This window comes from Trachinotus anak, unplaced genomic scaffold, assembly GCF_046630095.1.
Source record: "Trachinotus anak isolate AG129_WGS33_773 ecotype Australia unplaced genomic scaffold, CSIRO_AGI_Tana_v1 ptg000013l, whole genome shotgun sequence".
Classification (NCBI taxonomy): domain Eukaryota; kingdom Metazoa; phylum Chordata; class Actinopteri; order Carangiformes; family Carangidae; genus Trachinotus; species Trachinotus anak.
The window spans coordinates 17,033,939-17,058,993 of record NW_027273864.1 but is presented as its reverse complement, the minus strand read 5'-3'; the positions used below and the strand labels follow the sequence as shown (position 1 = coordinate 17,058,993).

General features: G+C 39.1%; 2 protein-coding genes across 4 annotated transcripts; one reads left to right on the top strand and one right to left on the bottom strand.

Annotated features, from left to right (window-relative positions):
• The first annotated feature begins 2,574 nt into the window (after positions 1-2,574).
• Positions 2,575-8,590, top strand: LOC139630480 (solute carrier family 2, facilitated glucose transporter member 11-like). Its single transcript, XM_071493963.1, has 11 exons — positions 2,575-3,103; positions 3,845-4,005; positions 4,339-4,463; positions 4,563-4,692; positions 5,038-5,186; positions 5,488-5,675; positions 5,783-5,893; positions 6,492-6,593; positions 6,675-6,750; positions 6,836-6,963; positions 7,065-8,590. Exons 1-11 carry the CDS (start codon positions 2,930-2,932, stop codon positions 7,257-7,259), a joined length of 1,539 nt encoding a protein of 512 aa, XP_071350064.1. The 5' UTR covers positions 2,575-2,929; the 3' UTR covers positions 7,260-8,590.
• A 1,538-nt stretch (positions 8,591-10,128) lies between these two features.
• On the bottom strand, positions 10,129-24,520 carry patz1 (POZ/BTB and AT hook containing zinc finger 1). 3 transcript variants are annotated; one of them, XM_071493834.1, is made up of 6 exons: positions 23,064-24,520; positions 21,030-21,093; positions 20,748-20,919; positions 19,619-19,777; positions 14,965-15,177; positions 10,129-14,543 (listed from the first exon to the last, which is right to left on the bottom strand). In XM_071493834.1, exons 1-6 carry the CDS (start codon positions 24,317-24,319, stop codon positions 14,065-14,067), a joined length of 2,343 nt encoding a protein of 780 aa, XP_071349935.1. In that variant the 5' UTR covers positions 24,320-24,520; the 3' UTR covers positions 10,129-14,064. The 3 variants fall into 3 exon arrangements, with proteins under 3 accessions (XP_071349935.1, XP_071349936.1, XP_071349937.1); XM_071493835.1 differs by lacking the exon at positions 14,965-15,177; XM_071493836.1 differs by lacking the exons at positions 14,965-15,177; positions 19,619-19,777.
• Positions 24,521-25,055: the final 535 nt, after the last annotated feature.

Here is a 25,055-nt window from a genome sequence, read left to right as displayed (position 1 = left end):
TAAAGAAAAAAGTAACAGAAAGCTCAGCAGCTGTCATAGGGGCTGATGGGGAGAGGGAAGCACCCCAAGAGCGAGAGAGGGACCAGGTGCAGAATGAGGGACTTTAAAGGGTGGAGCACACCTTCATTCAACTTCCTGTGAAACAGAGGCGAACAGAGAACAACAGGGACACCTAGTGCCCACGTGGAGGGGTCGTCAAACAACATATAATAAAGAGACACAATAAGCAGATATGACGAGAAATAACTAAAAAGGGAAATGTTCAGTAAAAATTATGCAGATAAGGTAAGGGCCAGTTCTCGTCATTTGAGCATAAATTGAAGATCCCATGAAGAAGCTTACATTTTGGGAAAACCCTCATGAAATGAATGATATGATACACAAGACACTGAAAATATTTCTATTTGATGGAAATGGTGCAATATAAGAAATAAGTATCATATATTGTCAGTACAATGTTGGAACAAACAGATACAAAATGTAATGCTGTTATATTTGTCAGATGGGATCTTGGCCATGTATGTTGACATTGTGACCAGTGACTTTGGTATGAAAAAGAGGCAGGCCCCACTGATGCCACACTTTCAAAAGGAGCATACTCACCACATTAGCCTGGTTTTCCTCTCACAGAGAGCTGAATACTGTATATACTGTATCAAATTCTCATAAAGATATATTTATAGATCATATGTAAGTGTGTGTGTGTGTGTGTGTGTGTGTGTCTGTGTTTGTGTTTATGACTTTTTTCAATTTTGGAATGACTAAAGATCTTCAGCTCTTGTGCAAAAACAATTCTTAAACAGACTATAATTTTAAAGGGACAGTCCGGCCGCTTAGGATTGCACTTCCATAAAGTCCAGTTACTTGTGAGAGACATGAAAAAAAAAGGGTGATCAAAATCTGTGCATTGAATCCTGACATTTAGTCTCTGATATTGGCTAATCTCTAAGTGATGGGGCCTGCAACTCTCATAATGCAACTTGACTGTGCCCTTCAAGATTGTGTTTTGATTGTCTGTTTTTAACTTCACACCTCCAGTTTGTCAGAGGCTTCTTGCTAAACATTATCTTGCACAAGCTTAGATAGCCCTGATTACAACACTGTTTACATCATCAAGGTTATTTTCTCAAGCATTAGAAAATTCCTCCAGGGCCTCAGAAGAAATTCTAAAACTATTTTTACAGACTGAGCATTACTCCCATTAATGAGCAAACTAATTGTCATGTGTAAAATCAGCAGAGTGCTTCTTTAATGTCTGCATGTACTGCATTTACATAGGATTGTCTATAATGAGTGATGTAAAATACAAGCTCCATATGAGTTCACCTCCCTCTTTAGATTAATATAATGACTAACTAGTAGACAGAATATACTGGCAGGAAATACTGGACTTGTAACAACCACAGGAATCAGCCAGACAGACCAGGTTTAAGCTAGTACAGCGCTTGGTCATCCTTATCACTCACGTCAAACATGACGATCTTGATCTAACAGCATGAATGGACAACTAAAGTCTATTGATGTGTAACTTCAGGTGGCATCCTTCATATATGGTGGTCCTGCATTCCTTCTGCAGCCAGCATCCAGGGAACCGGTGCAGAAAATGAAGTTTGCATCAAAAAAGGTATGTGACGATTGTTACATTGCAGCAATGTTTATGGAAAAAGATTCTCAATAGTGTGAGCTTAGTATTTTTGAATACTTGAATACAGATTTCAAAATCTTCACTCATCCAATAGCTAGTTTAATTATGGTGTTCAGAAAGTGCAAACAATATTTTATTTGAGTAAAAATCGGCAGTGTACTAGTGTGAGTTACAGTTTGTTGGCCACTTCATATAACTTTATAATAATTATAATTTTGAAAGATTTTAACTTTTTATAAGTTAATAGTCAGCATCAAATGAATCTTAAGCAAAATGAAAAATATTTGTTGTCATATTAATCATAAAGAAAATGTTTATAGACCACTATTAATACATAAAATGCATGAGGTGACTGGAACTTGTTTGGATTGTTTTCACTGAAACTAAGTCTGATTTAAAAAAAAAAAAAAAAAAAAAAAAACAGTTTCAGTAAGGTTTATCTTAGTAAAAGTAATATCACAATGTAAAAATACAAGTTCTGCATTCAAATTTTACTTGAGAAAAAGTACATAAGCATTACCAGCAAAATTGCCCCTTTCAATGTGTTAAATTATGGATCTCACAAGGTTGCGAAAGATGATATGTTTTTCATTATAAATGTATATAACTTATAATTTGTTGCTATTTTCTGCAGATAAACTCTCACATAAATCCCACAACTTCAACTTGTAGGTCTAATCATTGTTATAACCAAAGAACCCTGTGTTTGTATGCAGGACCTTTAATCTATAATAATGCATCATATCTTTTAAGTTTATTGTAGGTTTTGTATGTAAAATTAAAGTAACTGTAGATAAATGTTGTGGTGTAAAAAGTACAGTATTCCCCTCTGAATTGTAGAGAAGAGCTATAAAGCAGCATAAACTGGAATTACTGAAGTAAAGTACTGGTACTTCAAAACTGTCTTTAAGTACAGTTCTCGAGTAAATGTTACTTTCTATCACTGATTACTGGCAAGGCAGTAAGCTCAGTGCAGCAACAAAACATGTACAGACATGCACACTTAACCATATACAGCAATTAATCATAAGTCAGAGAAAAGAGAAAAGCTTGCTTTTTAGCTTTTTAAATATATATATATTTTTACATAACTTTTTTTAATGTAAAACAACTTAAAATATATAACATATAATGATTATACTTAAGGTGTGATTGATGTCATACTAAAAGGTCATGGATGTCATTTATAATGTCATTTATAAACATATAATCATTAAACACATGTTGGGTCCGTGTCAGTGAACCATTAAAAGAATCAGCACACATTCGCTGCCCTCTGCTACAATGTCTGTAATTAACAACTGTCCAGCTGAAAGACGAAGTAATTTATGTAAATGCCACTTCCACTTTACTTTTCAGCTGCAGTACTGGAGGCTTTATGTGCTGTCGCTGGTGCTGGGAATTGGTGGGTCATTTCAGTATGGGATTCAAGTGTCTGTCATCGCTTCTCCTGCAGCGGTGAGTTTTCTGTTGGTTTGATGCAAAGCATGCATTAAAATGTATCACGGCAACATATGCTGCAGGAATCAGGTTACCTGCATCAACAGGAACAAAAACCTTTTACCTTATTATTTCCTTCTTCATTCTGTATTCCCTGTGTCGTCTGCACACACTCAATGTAGTGCAGACATCTTATTTTCTTGCTTTCATGAGCTGCACTTCAGCTAAGGTTTGGACTTTTGGCCAAACATTGTATTGTATTTTTGTATCAATTTTGTATTGGTAATATCATTTTAAAGTGAGACTGTGACGCTCATAACAGGCTGAAAAATGTGAGTTGCACATCAAAACCCATGTAGAGTTAGTTAATGTTAGTCACCATAAGTTACTGGTCAAACCAGACCGATAAGGCTGTAGCAGCAAAACCTTTGAGCATTTTATTTTTTAAAACCTTTGTTGTTATTATTATATTATTACACTGACTATATATACACCGACTATTTTTCAATGTGATTCTGCTCAGCATTTGACTCTCAAAACTCTAATCTAGCAAACACGCTAACAGTTGCTTTGACAAAATAACAAGCACAACAATCCACCTAGTATGATGGATTATTTATCTGAAGCAGGTCTCTGTCACGGACGCAAAATCACCCTCGTCCAGTCACAACTCAGTAATCATAAGAGCTCATGGTGTCATCATTGGTGAGGGACATGAAAATCAAGACTCTGACCTTGATCTCTCTGAACTTTCTACAGCACATTCAGAGTTTTGTAAACTACACATGGATGTTAAGGTATGAAACTCCAGTGGACGACTCTGCTGACCAGCTTATCTGGTCCTTCATTGTGGCTGTGTTAAGTCTTGGAGCCTGGGCCGGGGCTATTCACAGTGGCAGCCTTCCTGTCACTTATGGCCGGTGAGAGACACACACACAAACATCATGGCTATATCATCTATATCTGTGGGGTTGGATAGGGCTGTTAATATATAGCCAACACTCAATAATTATTTACTTGACATGTCTGGTTTTCAAAATTCTGTGACCTGCCAAACTACGGGTTTGGAACCAAAAGAACCACTTTGTAAACTGGAAGCCAAAAAAGACAAATACTTAATTGTGTTTGCCAAAGGGTTAAGCTATAGATGTAAATGTTGAAGGCTGAAATCATGTGGGTAAAACATAAAAGTTAAATTAACTTAAATTTGAAGTCATTTAATAAACTCTTTGATGTATCTTTTGGTTTTTCAGGAAAAAAGCTCTCTTGTTCAACAATGTTGTGGCGATCGTCGCTGCCCTGCTCATGCTCTTCAGTCGCATGGCCAAATCTTTTGAGATGATTTTGATGGGCAGGTTTCTCTACGGATATAATGTTGGTATGTTCTGGTGATGTGTAGTGTGTTATTCTCTTTCTCATCTTCTAGTTTTTGTCAGGCTCTCTTGGTGTTTTGTCTTCACATTGTCTTTCTCCAAAGGTCTTGGCCTGAGCGTTCACCTCATGTATCTCGGGGAGAGTTCGCCAAAGAAACTCAGAGGTTTCCTGACTCTCACAACCTCGATCTTCATTGGCTTTGGGAAAATCGTGGGTCAAATAATTGGTATCAAGTAAGAAATGACTGAACTTTAAAACTAAATAATATTCATAACAAAAAAACAAACAACAACAACAACAAAAACAACAGTGAGACAAACTGAGCAGAAAAACAACAACTTGCTTACCACTTACCAAATGACTGTATGTAATTCAGTCTCTTATGCTTGTTCACGTAGAGTACAAATTGCTTTTACAGCTATTTAGCTTTTTCAAGTCATGATCAAAAACTTTGTCTTTTTTCAGATCAAAGTGTTAAACCTTGTAAAGCTAAGCTCGGGATAAATGGCACAAAGTCATAATTAATTACTCTACCAATGTAAGTTTCTGTCCAACTCATTGTTTTACTCACTGTTTAGGGAGATGATGGGAACAGAAGAAATGTGGCCTTATCTCTTGGCTGTTAGTGGTGTTCCTGCCATCCTGCAGTTTCTGACCCTGCTTTTCTTCCCTGAGGCACCTCGATACCTTTACATCGACAAAGGAGACGCTGAAGGCTGCAAAAGAGGTGAGTGGACTCTGAATCTGCATCTCACATTGGATTACAAAGGTTACAAAATTAATGTTTTTGGAAAAAAGTTGACAGTAATAGAAGAGACTTCTGAGGAAAACGTTTCTGAATCATTAATACCCAAATTATCACTGATAGAAGTGTGGACTTGCAAGGAACAGCTGTATATGCTGTTCTATTTCAGTACTCAGACTGATTGTTATAGTAAAAATAATAACAGTAATATCATAATAATGCCACTGATTAATAGATTGTGAATGTCTTTGTGTGTTCCTTATGTGTGTGTTATGTGTAATAGCCTTGCAGTGGCTGTGGCGGGAGGATAACTTAAAGCTGGAGCTGGACGACATGCAGAAAGAGAGAGAGAAGTCACAGGGAGAGAAGGCGAAGACGGTGAAGGACGTGCTGAGCTCTCGCTGTGTGAGATGGCAGCTGCTGACTCTGGCCATCCCCTGTGCTGGTGTTCAGTTCTGCGGCATCAATGCTGTACGTTCATTTTGAATAACACAAAAAAAAAATCTGAGAGCTATTTCACATAGCGTGGTCTAGTTTGCCCTTGGCCTCTCATCTCCATCTTCCATTCTCTCATTCAGCTGTACTTCTACGCCTTTGACATCTTCCGCGAGTCAGGAGTGCCTGAAGACCAGATGCATTACTTGGCCATTGGTCTTGGAGCAGCAGAGCTCATCACCGTAACCCTGTGTGTAAGTGCCTTTAAAGTAGAATGCATCAGAATCATGAAATGATGCTGACAACTTGAGGACAATAACAAACAGCTTACATCTACTAAGAGTCTAAAAATCTGGGTTTAAAGTTTGGATGCACAAACTATCACAGAGCTCAGTTTCCTATAGTGTACGTGATTTAACTAGGTCATATTGTGGGAGAATAATATCTAGTACTTCAGTAACATTCACTCCTACAACACTATTACAGTGCTTCTCTTGACAAAAAAATAAATAAAAATGAAAGTAGAGGGGCACAGAAAAGACTGGGAAAGGGGAACTTTTCAGTAAGACCCACAAGCAAGCACCTAAACACACAATAATAACACAAAATAGAAATGGGCAAATATGGAAAAACTGTTCATTTTTGAAAAACACACCTTTTGTTTCCTATTTTTCTGTGGTCACTTGAATAAAAAATTAGACATCAGAAATATTCTGCACATTATTTTGAGGGTTTTTCAAGTAGATATGATATAAGGCATTAAGTCCTGCGAGACACTGTTGTGATAAAGAACTGAATAAGCAACTGCTGCTTCACATGATTTGTAATCCTTACACTACACCCCCGTCTCAGTCTTTCTTGATAGATCGTTCTGGCAGAAAGAAGCTGATGGGTTATGGCTATCTATTGATGGGCGTCACCATGTCTCTACTCACTGTCATGCTGTCCATCAAGGTAACTGCACTCCAACACTGCACACTTCCTCCCCTCTGTCTTGTAGAGGAAAAAAATCTAAGTGCTTGTCCTTTCATGCAGGATCTGAATTCGTGGATCCCATATGTGAACATCAGCCTGATCTTTTGCGTCATCGGCATTTATGGACTTGGACCTTGTGAGTTTTCTTTTGCTTGTCCTTGTCCTCACAAGTAAAACAATAAGCACTGCTCAAGCTAATTATTTTTGGTTGCCTTTTTTAGCCGGAGTGTCTATGGCTCTTCCTGCTGACCTCTTCCTACAAGCCTGGCGTCCTTCTGCTTATGTGATCAGTGGGACGATCAGCTGGCTCAGCATGTTCCTTGTTGGGATGTTATTCGGCTACATAGTGGTGAGATACAGTGTATAACATCTCTCTCCTAATCTACATACTGTGTTTATGTCACCCTGCTGTTAATGTTACACAGCCTGTTTCTATGTGTTTCCATACAGGATTTACTTGGGCAGTTCTGCTTCCTGATTTTCGTGGTTTACTGCATTTTCAGTGCAGCATTTCTGATTCATTTTGTCCCTGAGACCAAAGGAAAAACAATGGTTGAGATTATGGAGGACTTTAACAAATTGAATTACAAGAACAGTGGAGTTGACATTGAAAAGACAGACGATAGTCTTACAACTAAATTATAACTTTTTTAAAAAATGTGTTTATTTATGACTTCTGTCATTTTTTAAATATCGTTTTATGTAAGAATCTTTTGATTCAACACTAAACTACATGTATTTCTGGGACCAACCTTTTAATAATGAGTTATTCTACACAAGCAAACTGTCTCTTTCAGCATAAACATCTAACACCGGGAATGTTTTAAGCAGATCATATACACTCACCAAGCTCTTTATTGAGGAACAACCTGTACACCTGCTTGTTCATGCAATGCTCACATCAGCCAATCATGTGGCAGCAGTGTTATACATAAAATCATGCAGATACAGATCAGGAGCTTCAGCTAATGTTCACATCAAACATCAGAATGTGGAAAAAATGTGATGGGTTTGAGTTTTTATCCAGAATGGTGAGGAAAAACAAGAAACATCCGGTCAGCAGTCATTCTCTGGATAGAAAAACCTTGTTGATGAGAGAGGTCAGAGGAGAATGGCCAGACTGACTAATTGGTTGGAGCTGACAGAAAGGCTACTCAAAGGTAACTTGGTAATCATACTTTACGACTGTGGTGAGCAGAAAAGCATCTCAGAGACGGCTGGGCTAAAACTGCAGGAGCACATCAGGTTCCACTCCTGGCTTTAGTGGGCACAGGTTCACCAAAACTGGACAGTTAAAAACTGGAAAAATGTAGCCTGGTCTAATAAACCTGGATTTCTGCTGAGGCATGCAGGTTTGACGCCAGCAGCGTGAATCCATGGACCCAACCTGCCTTGTGTCAACAGCCCAGGCATGCCGCTGGTGTGTGATAGTGTGGGTAATGTTTTCTTGGCACACTTTGGGCCCCTTAGTACAAATTCCTACCTGAGGCTGACCATGTGCATACCTTTAAGGTCATTATTTACCATCTTCCAATGGCTTCTTCCAGCGTGATAATGCGCCATGTCACAAAGCAAGTCTCAAACTGGTTTTATGAACATGACAGTTCAGTGCAGTTCAGTCACCAGATCTGAATCCAGCAGAACATGTGGAAGAGCAAGAGATTGGCAGCAGGAATGTGCAGCTGACAAATCTGCTGAAATGATGTGATGTTATCATGTCAACATGAACCAGAATCTCAAAGAAATGTTTCCAACATCTTATAGAATCCATGCCATAAAGCAATGAGACTGTTTCAAGAGCAAAGGTGTCTAATAAACTGTCAGTGAAATTACACAGACTGCTGACATTAAGAATGTGAATGCTGTAAATATATTAACATTAAAAATAAAGCATTTGTAAGTTATTACCTAATTATAGTTATTTACCTAAAACATGGGAAATAAGAAATGTTTAAATGACCTTGTTGTTCTAATTGCTTCTATTAAACTCTCTTATACTCTTTTTACAGTTCTAGGTTTACGATTCAGTTCTAAAAAAAAGTCAGTAATTTGAATTTGACATTTACTAGTCTAAATAATACAATTTGAGTACTTTATAATTATTAACATGAAACCATGAGGATATAATTTTCTGACTGACTGTGGACATGCTGGTTGCTTTAAGTAACAGTACAGAGACCTGTAGGAAGCATGGTTTCATATTCATCTTCTGCTCAGCAGTCTAATATCTTTTTTAACCTTTATGCAATTAATATGTTGCTGCACTGTGCAAAGGTTTTTGGCACTTTAGATGTTTAGGTTCTTATCCATCACACATTTGCATCAGGGAGGCGTCTGATCGCTTCCAAAACCATTCTGCAGCACAACAATGACCCCAAACTTACAGCCACAGTCATCAAGAACCATCTTCAGTGACAAGAATACCAAGGAGATGGTCAGGCCTCTGCAGAGTCCTGATCTCAACATCATGGGGTCAAAATCCACAGAACTGTAGCAAGTGCTCCAAGATGGTTGTAACCATAGACTGTAAATAAAGATTGAAGTAGCATCCATGACATCATCTATAGGTTTCTGAAGAGAGACTCCGAGCTGACAGCTGGCCAACTGTGATAGCACCCACCTGTCACTCAAAGAGGCCACACCCTCAATCAGGCATAAATGTAAGCCTCAATAAAATTTAAAGGGGTGAGTTATATAAAAATTCACCCCCCATACATTGTCATGAAGGGGGAAATTAGCCATACAGTTTTTTGTACCTGGTTGCAAACAAGCTTATCTTTGCAGTAAATTTGGACATTTTAACACAGGGATTAACTCGCTTTTGAAAACAACATCAAGTCACCATTTGAGGAACTGCAGTTTTTGGCATTCTCATATTGACTTCATTTTTCAAAGCCAGAGGTTGTCATTTAATTGTAACCTACCTGCAAAGTACGTTGAAGAACTGAAAGTTGGTGCTGTTTTAAAGACAAAGGGAGGTCACACCAAATTCTCATTTGACATTTCTGTGTGTAACTAGTGAGATTGACAACTAAGGATATCACAAATCTAGTCTGGTACAGACAACAGCACTTTCCAAACACCCATTATTTTATCTGACTAACATTACTACTAACGATTTTCAATAGACCCTGACCTGCTTTTCATATATCATTTGCCTCGTTACATTCTTCTTCTATGATAATGAACTTTCACTTGTTTGCTTATGATTTAGTTTTGCCTTTCATATCACTCATGTGATGCATGGTATTTAAATGCAAACATAATCTTATGTCAGTGAAACATAAAACATATGTAGCACCCTGCTGTAGTGGTTCAATGGGCTCTGACTGCAGGAAAAGAAAGATTCTACAAAGAAAGAACTCAATGAATATTTGGTGCTTTGTCTCCTAATAACAACAGCAACAACTTTTGAACAGGGAACTTTAAATTGTCTGTTTGTGTGAATGTGTTTCAAAGTATATAAACCAGATATATGTGTCAATATCTACCACCAATAATTCTGAGACAAATATTAGGAGCTTTTTCAATTGCAATTTATTTGATGCCCATCTCTGTACCAACAAGAGATGAGACTCAATAACAGAGTACAAAAACAAATATCTATAGAAAAGTATGCTTATATTGAAATATGTCCAAAGACCTTATAACAAAACATGTAGCTCACATGTTTTAAGAGCAATCTTGTTGAGTACGATGATAAAATACCAAGTTAACATATTGTACATTTCTGTGTGTTTTTATACAAAAGTGTCAATGCAAGTCACTCTGTACAATTATCAACCTTTAGAAAAGAGGACCTTTTTTAATCCACTGCTGTGCACAATCAGTATTTGGAAGGCACTTTGCAACAGACCAAAAGCAGAAAGCAAAAACATTTAGGCCTAAATTATCCATCAAAAATCTTTTGCACGAGTACCAGCATGAGTGAAACAAAATCATACATCCCAGTGAAGAAAAACACTCCTTCCTTTCGGCATCTTCCACTTGATTTAAAACAATAACAACAACAACACAACCCTTATTACCTTTCAAGGAGGAAATACTAGTGCAGAGTGGATAAAAAAAGGAAAAAAAGGAAAAAAAAAAACAAACAAACAAAAAAAAAAAAACTTGGTCAAACACGAGTCGTGCAGCTGGCAGTGTGAGCGCTACCAGAGCAGAGTGACAGTACGGTGAACAGTGAAAGTATCACTGCCACCAACCAGTGATCGACATTCAGTCCCCAGCTCAGCTCGCATGCCAGAACATGCAGTTTACACTTTCAGTCAAATCGGTCATAACGGCCATAACTTAACACCCCTCCACATAACAGACAAGAACAAAAATCTATATATGTACAGGACCACCACTGACAAACACTGATCATATTGGTTCGTTCGTATATATTTATATATATTTATATATAATCTATAGAATGTGTATATGAAGGGTATATACACTTGATACAATCACAATAAAATCATAAATAATATAGGAATGTACTGAATTTAACAGACTAAATTAATCACAAATAATAATTAAAACAAAAAGCAGGAAACACATATCAAACACAGAGACAAAAACACAGAGAGCACATGTATACACTCTCTTTTTTACAGTCGTCACCACCCACCCACCCACATACACAGACACCACTAGCCCCTTCACTATTGGAAGTTTTACAACAAAATGAAACAACATCAACCTGTGAGAAATATATTAATCAGCTGATGAGTGTGTTGTATGAGAGTTCCTTATGATATCCAATAATTAAATCATATGTTGTGTAATTGTGTTATTTTGACAAAGTACATTTGTTCCAATATATACAAAACCAAGAGGGAGTAGTGTGAAAATAATCTGTGTGATTTATTCTTTGAACTGAAACTCATTCTCTCAATCCATTAAATTGTTTAGTTGATAAACTGAAAATTAATGGGCAACTATTTAAATAAGAAATTGTTTTGTATTAAAAAAAAAAAAAAAAAAGAAAAAAACTTTCTCTAGTTTCAGCTCTCATGATGAGCTTGCTGCTTTTCTTTGTCATGTATCAGAGTACACTGAATATCTTTGGGTTTTGGACTGTTGGTCAAACAAATAAAGCAAACAATATCTTTTTTTATTTAAATTTAATTTCATTGGTTTTCTTTTTCACTGTTTTTTTTTTTTTACCATGTTGGGGACATGCTGATTCTAAAATAATCTGCAGATTAATCAATAATGAAAATAGTCATTAGTTGCAGACCTAAACTTAATTTAACTCAAATTATACAATTTCTTCTAACCAATAACATCCCTTTGGGTTAAAGTACAAAAACTGTTAAGTGAAGTTTGTTCTAATGAGAGGAATGTCTTGGATTCAACAGTCTGGATTAAATTCTTCACTATACAATAACATGAAGGATAGCTTGTGCCTTAACTGAGCAGCCATTAGTGCAAACACAAGTTGTTATCATCTACACAACAGCAAAAGAAACTCTAATACTCTGATATGGGGGGGGGGTGGGGGGGGGGGGGGGGGGGGGGGTGGTGGTGTTGGGGGGGGGGGGGGGTGATCAATACATGATGTGAAGGTGATAAAGACGAAGAAACACTGGAGAATTAAAGTGAGCTGAATTACTTGACTCTGTAAAAGTTGCATTACGTTTGGTCGGTCCAGAGGCTGGTGGATCAGGGTGTGAATCTTTTCTCTAACCCCTTAACTGCTGTACAACACACACAAAAAACACACAACTCCATTTAACATAATTTAGAGTGAAAAATTATCAAAATGAGCAAATCACAAGATTTTTGTTTGACTATTAAAAAGAAAACTGTACACAAAACCAAGGGCATGAATAAGTTAATAAAATATAATTTACATTTCTCAAAATATATACTGAAAATATACCTGACCTTGGTCCCTGTTTAATACCTAACAAACAATAACTGGAAATATCGTCATTGTAGGGGGTCTGGGGGGAATACAAAGCTAATTCCCAACAAGCTCAAGGCATGTTTCAAGACCAATTTGGAATCAAAATTTATGCGGACAATTAAAAAAAAAAAAAAAACAAACAAAAAAAAACAATCCCATTTCATTTCAAAATATTCCTGTACACAGTATAGATCACAATCATAAATGGCTTTCCTCTCCTTACTTTTGCAGTTTTTCCATATGAATAATTAATTTTACAAATCATCAAATCAAAACAATGAAGGGCTTTTCACATCCAAATGAGCTGCCAGTATATTTTCACATCTTTTCAGCTGTCACATTAGTGTACCAATGCTTTCTGGTTAAGATTCACATCCACTTGGGTTTATGGTGAATAATAACAATCCTCAAAAACTTTTCTAAAATAATGTAAAAACAGGTAGCACTATCAGTATGACTGCACTTTTATATTGGGATCTTAAGCTTTGGTGTATTTATATTTAAATACAGTTTTCTTTCATTTCTGAACTATGACCTTTTCTTCCCTTAATCCAATGACGTTAGCAGAATAATTAAACTCGATTAAGCTATGATCAACAAAGCACTATGGTGTTCATTTCTTCTATGAGGTAGCTTAATTATTCATTTGTTTTAGGTAAGATCATTTTTTGGTAGCTTTTACGCTGCCAGCTGCTCTTTTTATAGATGCTGTAACAATTCAAATTTATAGTTTGAATGACATGTTTTAAAAGTGCTTCTGAACTGTCTGTTGTCGACTGCAATCCTTTCAATAGCAATTCCTTAAGCTCAGTGCTACTCAGCAGCCTGTCAACTGACTTTTTTTGTTCAAAGTCGTTGCTTATAATAAACAAGTAATGAAATATGCCGTGGGCCTGTTGGGAATATGGTAAGTTATTCACAATTAACAGATTCCAAGCAAAAGCTGCTATCAAAATTGAGGCCAATTTAAATCCCTGTCCTTAAGAAAAACAAAGTCTTCTTTAAAAGAAGCAAAGAACAACATAAATACAGAACTCAGCCCTCTTGTTGCTCTGATGTAAAGACTGTCTATAGCCTTCAGGGGAACGAGGAATATGAAACATTAAAAATTGCTGTAATGGCCAAGGGTTGATTGAAGTACATCAGAGCAATTAAAGTGGGCCAACAGACAACAGTTTCCTCATTTTAAGAATGCAGTAAATAATTCATCTCATGTCAAGAACATATGTGCAGCCAAGAATAACACACAAGCCAAAAACAACTGAAAGCCAACCAAACATAACTTCAACAGATCCACATCAGATAAAGGAAATAAAACCTTCATGTCATTTTTCTACAAAGAAAATATAAACACCGTACACTTTTCATACTCTGAAAAAGTAGAAAAAGTAGGAATCGTATGGCGGTCTCTGACAAAAATATTGAATACACATTATGCAACGTAACAAACAGAAGAAGTAGTCTTGAGGCAAAGATATTCCCAAATACAGAGCATCTTCTGTGAGCAATCCGGCTTTGTCCAACAAGTGAGAAGCTTTCTTACAACTTATGTCACTTCCCTCCAAAGTCCATTCCACTTTGACCTGCCTCAGCATCTACCAGTGAGGAGGCAAAAGCAGACTGGACAATCTGAAAGCCAAAGGACTCGAGCAGAGACATGTTTTGTTGAGGGGAGAAAGGAGAGGTCAGGGATGGGGCCAGCTCACTTAAGCCAGACCCTGAAACCCCCTGGGCCTTCTGGGCTTTGTGAACTCTGTGCTGGTGCTTGTTGAGGTAGGACTTGGTGCGGAAGGCCTGACCACAGATCCCACACGTAAACTTCTTCTCAGGGTCCGTCTTGGCTTTGGATCCCTCTGGGGACCCCAGTGCCCCCACAGAGGCTCCATTACAGGCTAAAGAGGGCATCTCGAGCTCCGGCCTATCGGGTTTGTGTGGAGATTTAAGGTCATCACCGTTGGGCAATTCTCCAAATGAAGGATCTGATTCTTCTGATTCCAGATGTGGACATTTCCCAGCATTTTCCTGTCCGTCTGAGGTGAACAGCACATGGGTAGGAGGAGGATAGTGAGGAAGGAGAAAAAGGGGAAATGGGAGGGAGAAGAGCCATGAATTAGGATAATTAGATTATAAAACAGGTTTTGTCAAATATATCTTTACTCCAGTAGCTGGCTGGCACCTGCAAAAACTTCAAAACTAAACATTAGATGTTAAGTGACAAGGCAACAAGCACAATTAGGACAAATTGTGACAACTTATTTTACATATCAAAAACTCAATAGGGTAAAAAGAAAAAGGAGTTGCTTCAAAAAAGTGGCTATAGCATTAAACCATACTATCATCTAGCTCAGTCCATTTGCCCAGTGTCCACTGAGAATTGTACTGCGCTCATCCAACCAGTGGGCCATGCTAGCACCATGCCCCCAACCCACCCTCCTGCTGGACTGTACTGACCTGCGACAGGCCCATGGACGGGGAAGCCAGGCACCCCGCCAGAGCGACACTCCCAGAAATATGGAGTCCCACCTGGCTTCCCCATAAGCAGCTCAGGCTGCAGGCCCAAGGCTGGAGGGCCAGGCTGGGGAAGAACTGGGTGTCCAGAGAGCCCATGAAAGCGACCCTCTGCCTCAGACGAGGTGAGAAGCAGCTGGCGACTGGCGCACAGGTCTACACAACACCCCGCCAGGGAGAAAGGAAAGGGGGGAAGGACAGACATAACAGGCCGGCGGAAACCATATGGACAGAATTACCTTCATTTCATCACTAGTATTTGAAATGCTGTCTGTAAACACAGTATACTAGACAGGTTTACTAGTATGATTGAATCCATGCTGAGTGAGTCCCATCACTGATGCTGTCAACGAAGAATAAATTAACTTTTGCCTTTTTCGTCTTTCAGCAAATACCAAATTCCTGAACTAAGTCACTTGTAATGCAAATAATTATCAAAATAATTAACTAAAACAGTTGATGTTTGTGAAAAAATATGCTGAATATCCTCCATATATCATCCATACGACTAACAAGCCAGTTTTATCAGATAAAATAACACAAACTAAGCCAGTTGAGTACAGGATTTTCTCACAGTGGACATTTTGACTTATGATCACAGATGTAATTAAAAACATTAAACTACATACTTTTAATATAGGTGCAAAAAATGTCAGCACTCTGCTATTGCACAATGCTGGCTCACCGACACGCACACACACACACATCATTAATGTAATAATGTTATTAGTTACACTTGTGTATCCTGTTGTGACATATCAGAATATCCCTGTGAGAAAAAAGCCCATACTGTGTATAACAAAGTGTAATGTTCAAACACACAACTTGTTTGTCTCACATATAGCATGATGCTAAATGAAGACTACAGTGAAAACTGCAGTAAATATAGTGACAGCACACATTTCTGGCCATGGCCATTTCCACGCTATAGCAGAAGAGGAATTGGAGGAATTGCTAAAACCGACCAGTCAAGTCCCATAATTCTCTTACTTTGCTAAACTTTGCTAAATGCTAAATTTGCAGAGAAAGAAAGTGCAATATGCATTAAGTATAATCTAAACAAGCAAATAAACTACAAATATTCTGCCCAAATGGCACACTAATTATTTTTACATTGTTGATTCATTGCAAGTAGTTTTTCACCAGTTATCCTGTTTTTAACAGCTCTCTGATCTTCATCTTTGGTAGACTGTGTAGAGATATTTTCTGCATTAAAAGTTCCCATTTTGTGACTCCATTTGAAAAATGTTTATTACAAATGATTCACTTAATTTTAGAAATAGCGAATAAACACACACATAGCCTGCCCTTGTTCCCCTGCCGTTGCTTACTGTGCACCCGACCCAGTACAGGAAACAAGTTAGGAAAAGGCTCATGTATATAATTTGTTGACAATATATTCCAATAACTCAGCAGCAAAAACATGGGATCTTACCACACTTTGTGTCTTTGCCAACAGACCTGGGGCTGGATAAATATGGTGATGCAACTGAACGCTAATGCCAATAATAACAATGCTAATGCTAAAAATAGTAATAATAATAATAATAATAATAATAATAATATGAATAATATGAATAACCAAAAATTGCAGTTAATTGCACATGTGATCAAGATTAAGAAATAACAATTTCACTGTGTTGGAATCACTGAGGCACTGGGGAGAAATATCTGGTATAGCATTAAAATGGTTCTCTTCAGACCTTTTAAACATGAGGTTCTGTGTCTTTTTTCCTTTTGTGATGTCAAAAACTATTACAAAATGTTCTGCAGCTTAACTCAAGCAAAACGGCAATTGGTATAATTGGTTCTCAGCACAAAGCAAAATGAATCCTGCCATCTGCTGGTTCCCTGTTGGAACATAATACGCCTGTTGAACAGAATCTTGGTGTTTGGTTTGATGGAAACTTGAGCTTTGAGCAGAACACTGTACGACCTGTGCAGTCTAGTTTTTATCATCTTAGAAATATTTCCAAAATATGATCAATTAACTTCAAAAGTCACAGAGACTATTTTACATGTGTTCATCTCCTCATGCTTCGACTACTGCAAAGGCCTTTTCACCGGCTTCAAGCAGAAACCCATTAACTGGCTCCAGACTGCATTAAACTGAGCTGCCAGGCTTGTGACCACTTGGTGCCTGTTTTAGCCTCTTTGCACTGGATCCCAGTGTAAAATTAGTGTGTTTAGAACTGATTTTAAGATCTTACTGTTGACATTTAAAGCTCTTCATATCTCTCATATCTAGCCTCTACGTCACACATGAGCCAGGATGCAACCTGAGGTCCTTGGGTGGAGGTCTTCTATCTGTTCCCACTGAAAACTAGAAGTTACAGAGCATTCTCAGTCAGAGCCCTGAATCTATGGAGCGAGCTGCCTGAGGAAATCAGGTCAGCAGAATCAGTGACCTCTTTCAAATCTCTTCTTAAAACATACTTTTATCAGAGACCTTTTCCTTATTTTACTTGATTCTTATGGACTGCTCTTTTGTTGGCAACACTGTGTTGGGTTTTATTTATTTTATTTGCTTATTACTGTATTTGAAATTGTTTTTTTTGATTGGCTTGCTGTTGCCTTATGTGATACACTTTGTAATGTGTGTTTAGAAAGGTGCTCTATAAATGAAGGTTATTATTATTCTTATTATTATTATTATTATTATCATCCTTTACTACCATCCAATGGTTTAATTGTTTCAGCACTACTCTCACTTACTTATTTGTCATGCCATTTGTCGGTGCCAATAACAAATCAAGAGATAAAATTATTTTCTGCTGTTATTTTTGCCAATTGTGGTTGTGGCTCACAGTATGCTGTGCACTGTCTCTATGCTACTGGTTCTCCAACAGAAATGGCACATCTACAAAAGTTTCAATGAATCCAGGGCAAATGGAGCACATATTAGGACGATCATGCAACACTGTGCATTGCTGAACAACTGCTGATGGACCAGCCAAGCAGGAACAGACACGTTAACCATATACTGCCATGGCCATGCTGGACAGACACACACATACAAAAGCAAAGGTGACTCAGCACTCTACATTCTTACATTGTTATGAGTAAGAACTGTCAACTTTTAAGTCTACAAATGTCAATGTGATCAATTACTGTAGGTGATGATGAGGAAATTTAACCACATTATATTCCCAATTTCCAGCCTAATAAAGCTAAGTCTTCAATCTAAGGAATAATGCTGTGTTTTAGTAGAATATGAGGACACATAGGATCAGATATCCCAACTTGTCAAACCACGGACAAGGTCATGATTTCCAATGTAGTTTGAGATCCATGTTATAGAGCTGCCTGCCTGTTGACTTGCATTCACTCTATAACAAAATCTGCACTGTTTATGATTGAAAAGGGTTTCCATTAGCCATTTCTGCAATCCTGACCTTTGACAAAAGTCAGTGAAACAACTGTGTGCTTCGAATGTTTCCAGCACTTTTCCTCCTGCCTTTTGCACCAGCTGACCATAAGGTCAAACTTAGCCTAGTTTTATACTACTAAATTGAAACGGGTTGTGCCACACAAACTAGTTCTTATGTGGAGGTCAGTTACTAAATATTTTCACCTAGTAATTGCCAGGTGTAACTGCACCACCAGCCAAACCAACTTCACTGGGTAATATTAGCATAGATTAAAAGATTAAAAGAGATAATGTGAAGTACGCTTGACTGACCTGAAACTCGATAAATACTGTTTGATATTGATGTCAGTCTTAATGATTTTAAATTATATGTCACAAAAAATAACCCAACATACCTCCAATTTTAACAAACATTATGCCAATAACATCTGACTAAATAAGTAAATAACGTCAACTAGGTCAGTATAATCTGATATTTTCCTCTCATTTTAAACTGTATGAATACTATTCTGAAATGCAGACATAATACAGCAAAGTAATAGGCTACTCTTACAAAAGATATCTGTTAAGCTGTAATTTTTGGAAGCTATCTTTTTTTTAGCTAGCTTATGATGCTACAATGACTTCTTGTTGATGCAGTTCATTGCTCTTGATTAGACTGTGCTGTAGATGTTTCCTACGAACCAATACTGAAGTCTTTACCAGTTAAGACAGGTTTTAATGGTGCAACTCAACAATTTACTAAATCACTGGTTCAAAACTAGCTACTAGTTGCTAAGAATTTAAAACAGACCTCAGACTTAGTGTTGGATTTATGAAGAGCTGGTACAACCAAGTCCAGCTCTTCATGTGGAACAGCCTGATTATGGGCTACTTATCTGCAGTTCATATTAAAATGATGTAGTAGTTAGATAATAATAACCGAAAATGTCCTCATTGAGGTATACAATACTCCCAGATGTTTCCCCTCTACCTAATTGCCACAGAGAGGTTTTGTATACACTGCCTCCTCTTAATAAAATACACCCACAATTAGCTAACAGAAAGCCAGCAGATGAAAATGCACGATAGTAAACGTTTGAGGAAAAAGCTTGGCAGCAGAGGTTGATGTATGCTTGTGTTTTAAACATACACAGAGATGCAGCAGCAGCATGTTTCTCCAAAAAGCAGCAGTGCACATGAAAGCCAGAAACATGGAAATTTGGGATGGGGCGGGCGGCTGCTTGCCTTCCACTGAGCACTGGCGTCCCATGTGGTAAGGGGTGCCGTTGTGCATCTGCAGTCCCCCCCTTGGCTCAGGGAAGGTGTGCATTGTGGTAGAGGGGGGCAGTGGAGAGCCATGGTGTGTCTTTATATGCACCTTAAGGTAGGACGCAGTGGAGAAACCTGGGACCAGAAGAACAAAGAACAAGGCAGTTGTTTGACAGGGACAGGCTGTCCAGCGTCAACCCTGACTGATTTGGAAATATGATCAAAAGTGCTGAAGTACTGATGTTTGCAATCACCGGGAAGTTCAATTAATACCCATTTTTTTAAATTGTAAATCACAACAGTGAACAGCATCACAATATCTCTGGCAAAAGTACTGCCACAAGCAAACACACTAATTCATTCAAATGCCTTGGGTCTTTCTTCATCCACACAAGGAACATTATCAGCAACAGAGTACAGACATTTTAACACAAAGTGTGATGCAAATTGCAAATAGATGTTCTTATTGAGCAAATAACAATACTTTCAGCCTTGTATCACCCTCTGATTGCCACTTTATTCACCTACAGGTACAAAAAAACAAAAACACTATGCTGTTGCTAGCCAGTTACCTTACTTTGATAAATAGAATTATTAATAAAAAATATATTAGAAAACTATATGTCTTTGGTAGTTCAGCAAGACCAACAGAGCGATGAGTCACTTATCACTGCTATCAAATCCCAACCCTGCCAGCGAGGCTGTGTTAAGACAATACTATTACATCGATGAAGTGCGAGGAAAGGCCCATGGTGCTGGTGAGAAGATGAAATCTGAACCAGTGTTCAGTCTGAAGACCAAACAAGCACACTAAAACACTATTTATACTTCCTTGAGGTCTTCATTACAACTCTATTGTGACAGTAATGTTCTCCACCTCCTTGGCAAAACCTGTCAGGTAAACTCCACAACATGTTGAATCTGGTACATGCATTTGCAAGTATTTGCTTGGCACACACATGGAAGCTGTACAATGCTCAACATACAGCACTGCCGACCAGAATTCAGACGGCAACCTCTGAATATTTGTCAGGACATGGGTGTCAGAGGAACTTGTGGAGCATGTAGTATGCAGACGTTTTTTGTTTTTTTTTTAAAGGATTACCTTTGTTGCAAATGCCACAGTAGTTATGCGTTCCTTCGCTATGTTTCTTGAGGTGGTCCGTCATGTAGGCAGCACGCAGAAACTTGCCGCAAACTTTGCAGGGGATCTTGTCCTCATGGCATGCAAGGTGTGATCGGAGGCGATCTCTTGTAGCAAAAGAGGCATTACAAATCTGGAATAAAGAAATCAACATGTTAACGCCTTTCTTACATGTGATAATTTAAAACCTTCATTAGCTGTGAGTTTTCAAATTCACTCCAATATACGGATCCTAAATGTTACCTGGCACTTGTGGGGTCTCTCTGTTGTGTGAACTTGTTTGATATGTCCATTCAGGTGGTCAGGTCTGGAAGGAAAAAAGGCAATCTGTGACTATTAATTTCTAATATATTTCCACGCAGCTAAAGACGCCTGGTGGGTGTTGACTTTCCCATGCAAACTGACATGTGATACGATTCCCCCCACTATGATCACATTCTACGTTGTCTTAGAGTTTGAATGTTACATTCAATTTGTGAGATATCACTTTTAAAAAGATTTTCTTCTAGTAGAAGTAGAATCAAAATCCACCTACAAACCAAGTCTTGTCAAATATCAGAGGTTGACTAATCTATGAAAGAGGTTAGAATAAAAGCATGAGACTGAAGGCATACAATCCAGAATTTCAAACCTTTTGAGGGTTTTAAAATAGTGTTACTTTACCATGGGATCAGTAGATTTTGAGGCTAATTTAAGGCTAAATTTGCTTGTTTTTTCTATGAACTAATCAAACCCAGGAAGCTACGTGTAGTTACACAGTATGAAAACAAATGGTGCAGCTCAGTTGCAACAAATTTCTATCAGTCAGTCACATTTACCCAACAGATCATTCCTTTTCACTAGATTTTTATCAGAGGTACAATTTTTCATGTGACAACAATCACATCTAGACTTAATGGAGAACAACAAGATATCATGAAAATAATAACGTATTAGTAAGACTAAGTATCTAACACTGGATTCAAGTAATGGTAAAATTGACAACTGTTCAGTATACCATGAAATTAATATAGTTAGTGTAAACTAATGTCGTATTTTAAAATATCACTTGAAAGTTGAGGACTGGGGAAACAATATGTAACAATAGGTGGCCCTTATAGGGCTATTAATACAAGAGATGAAGATAATGTTCGTGGTAATAGCATGAACATAGCCTAGGAAATTATGACAAGCAATTAAATGATGTACTTATGCATGTAGTGAATAAGAGGTCCTCCATCACAAACAATCAACAAAGAGCACTGAAGGAGCTCCCAACACAAAGGGTGGCTGGCTTTTCTCACAGCAGCCATTTTGACTTTTCAGACTAGAAAAGCACAGATGTTAGTAAAATAACATTAACGATGGCTTCATTCTGTTCAAATACCCTATTAAACCATGACAGTGTGACAGAGAGCTGGCATGCACGCTATAAAGACCCTGAAACGGAAGCAACTAAATGGAAATCAATTCTTCTGTGAAAAATTAACATTATCAGTGTCACAAATATAAATCAGTCAGAAACCTTCATTCACACCCGAAGGCGTTAACGTGCTGGCACAATGAAGATAAAAAAAATACTCTGTAGTAACTCTTCTCCTTGTATGCAGCACACCTGTTGGTGGGATTAAATTACAGTGAAAGTCTTCATGAGTAATACTGTGATGGCTCTCACACAAACATCCACTCTATCCCTTTACTAGTTTTATGGATTTTTTTTTTTTTTTTTTTTTTTAAACATGTGACTGATTTTTATCTATCTGTCCTGCGCATAAACCTCCAAAGCAGTAGGTGGTGACAGTGAGCTTGTAACAGGGCCTGTGAACATCGAGCCTGGGAAACTGGTGTGTGTGGTATGGGTATGGTGTTGACAGGCACTCTGAAACAGCTCTGCGGTTTCAGAGTACCCAATAACAACAACAACTGAAAGTTCTGTCATTGCCAACATTTGACTGCTACATTTTACACCGACTGGACCAGGGCTTGCAGAAAGTGGCAAGTGTTTTTCTGTTTATGGTACCAACTCAAAAGAATGACCATCTATCAATCTTAACCAATTCCCCTTAATTTTGGACTAAATCCTGAATTAAGTTGCAAGTGATAAACTAGCTGGCTACATCATGTCTCAAAAGCTAATTAACAACTCTACACACAGACAGACTTGCAAACTGTGACCATAACAGAAGAGCAGCACTGCAAATTGTGCAGTGTCCTGGAATGTGTCCAGGTATTGAGGCACAGTCATTGCTCCTCCCAAACAAAAAGGCATGCTGTCAGTGGGAATAAAGCTCGTCTCACCTTGAAAAACCTTTACCACAGCTTTGGCACACGTACGGTTTTCCGACTGACCCGTCATGGGACCGCACATGGTATGACATCCTGTCCTTGCGTTTGAACCGGAGCCCGCACACATGGCATGCGTACGGCTTTTCTCCCGAATGGGAGAGCTTGTGTCGGTTCAGGTGGTAAACGTCGCGGAAAACTTTCCCGCAAATGTCACAGCCGACGTGTCGCCTGGTCCTCTCCCGTTTGCGACCGTTATCCAGCGTCAGCCCTCCGTGTAACTGCAAGCCGTTTTCCGCCAGGCCGGGGTGAGGCATTAAAGACATGCCCCCCGTCGTTGACAGGCTGTCGCCGACGTTGTTTACACCGCCAGTCGAGGCTCCGTGTTGCGCTTCGTGGTTCTTCAGGCGGGAGGCTTCTGTGAAAGCTTTACCGCAAGTCCCGCAAGGAAACAGCCCGTTGTCTTTCTGGTTGCTGTGATTGAAGTGTGCAGCCTCCACCGCTCCACCTGCTTTCTTTGGTCTCCCCCTGCCCCTCTTTGACCCAGGGGAGCCAGCGTCGTGATGAAGCGTGTTCCCCGTTAATTCCGTCGATGGGGACACCGACAGTCCTTCGACGGGCTCTAGCATTGGCACCGACGACTCGCCGCCGTCCTCCAGTAAGACGGCGGCGGCGGCGGCGGCGTCTTCAGCCCCCTCCACATGCATTGGCGCATTGTTAGCAAAGCCCTGACCGTTCACCAGCATTCCCGTCCCGTTTACCACGTCCTGCTGTGCCACCGGGAAACCCAGCTCCGTGGCGCCCGTGGCCTGGAAAAGGCTGGCGTCTCCTCCCCGAGAGGTCGGGACGAGGATCTGGACGTTGGACTGTTTGATGACCTCCTGACAGATCTCAATGACCGACCGCATCAGCAGAAACTTGGCAGCTGTCATCAACTCCGGGAAGCACTCCAGTCGCACCACGATCCTGGAGGTGTAGGCGAAGTCCAGGATGTCTTTAAAAACTTTCGGGCTGATCGTGTGCATCTCCAGCTCCTTTGCGTCGCCGTCGCCCTCCGTCTGGCGGCTGAAGACCGACTCGAAATACTCACTACAGGCGGCCAACACCGCTTTGTGGGCAGGGAAGCTCTCCTCGCCGACGCGCAAGACCACATCGCAGAACCTGCCTCCATCTTTCCTCTGAACGTTGAGGTTGTGTAGCATCTCCGCACTGTGCTTGCTCACCTGGTAGGTGTACGAAGAAGTCCAAGACGGCTCCGCTACTTTCTCCATGCCGAATTCATCCAATAACGATGGTTGTTCACGACAGCGGCCGGAGGAATGGCGGATTGTGTGTAACGATTTCGATCGGTTGATCCCAGCTAGCTACAAAATCCAAAACCAACCGCCCCTCCCCGTCGGTTTTAGCATCTAACGTTAAACGTTAGCAGTAGCAGCAGGGAAAAATGGCAGCCCCCCAGCTTCCTGTGAACTTTGACCCCGGTTTCTTGAGGGGTGGGGGTCGTTCTTGTTTTGTGAAAAAAAAAAAAAATCTCTTGGGTTTTACACTGAAATGTGTGTTGTTGTTGTTGTTGTTTTTTGTTTTTAAACGATTCTGTCATAGCGGTGTCAGTCATTTAGAGGAGCAGAAGAGCCCCAGCACCGCAGGGGTCTCTCATGTCTTTAAGCCAAAATGTGAACACGCAGGTCTCTTCCTGCTTGGTCTGATTATAAAAACCCCTCCCCCCACTAAACCAAGCCGAAATACCCCCCCCCCCTCCTCCTCCTCCTCTTCCTCTCTGAGCTCAGTCAGACACATGTAAAACATTACACTGCATTGGTCGCTTCAGGTGAGGTCTGGCTCGACTACAAGACAATAAAAAAAATTCCCCGTGAAATTATATATAAAGTACAGTAGACGCTCAGGACAGTGTAATCTTTCATTACTTGGGATAACACGTTTTTTTTTCCAGTTTTTTCGATTCTGTCTAAATGAGTCATTACAAAGAAGTTAGTCAATCACCTTTAA

Coding starts and splice junctions, on each gene's coding strand:
- LOC139630480 (XM_071493963.1), top strand. CDS start 2,930: ATGTCTGTAATTAACAACTGTCCAGCTGAAAGACGAAGTAATTTATGT. Junction 4,464..4,562: donor TCTCTACGGATATAATGTTG/GTATGTTCTGGT, acceptor CTTTCTCCAAAG/GTCTTGGCCTGAGCGTTCAC. Junction 6,594..6,674: donor CTGTCATGCTGTCCATCAAG/GTAACTGCACTC, acceptor CCTTTCATGCAG/GATCTGAATTCGTGGATCCC.
- patz1 (XM_071493834.1), bottom strand. CDS start 24,319: ATGGAGAAAGTAGCGGAGCCGTCTTGGACTTCTTCGTACACCTACCAG. Junction 20,920..21,029: donor AGAGACCCCACAAGTGCCAG/GTAACATTTAGG, acceptor TCTTTATTCCAG/ATTTGTAATGCCTCTTTTGC. Junction 14,544..14,964: donor CGTCCATGGGCCTGTCGCAG/GTCAGTACAGTC, acceptor TGTTCACCTCAG/ACGGACAGGAAAATGCTGGG.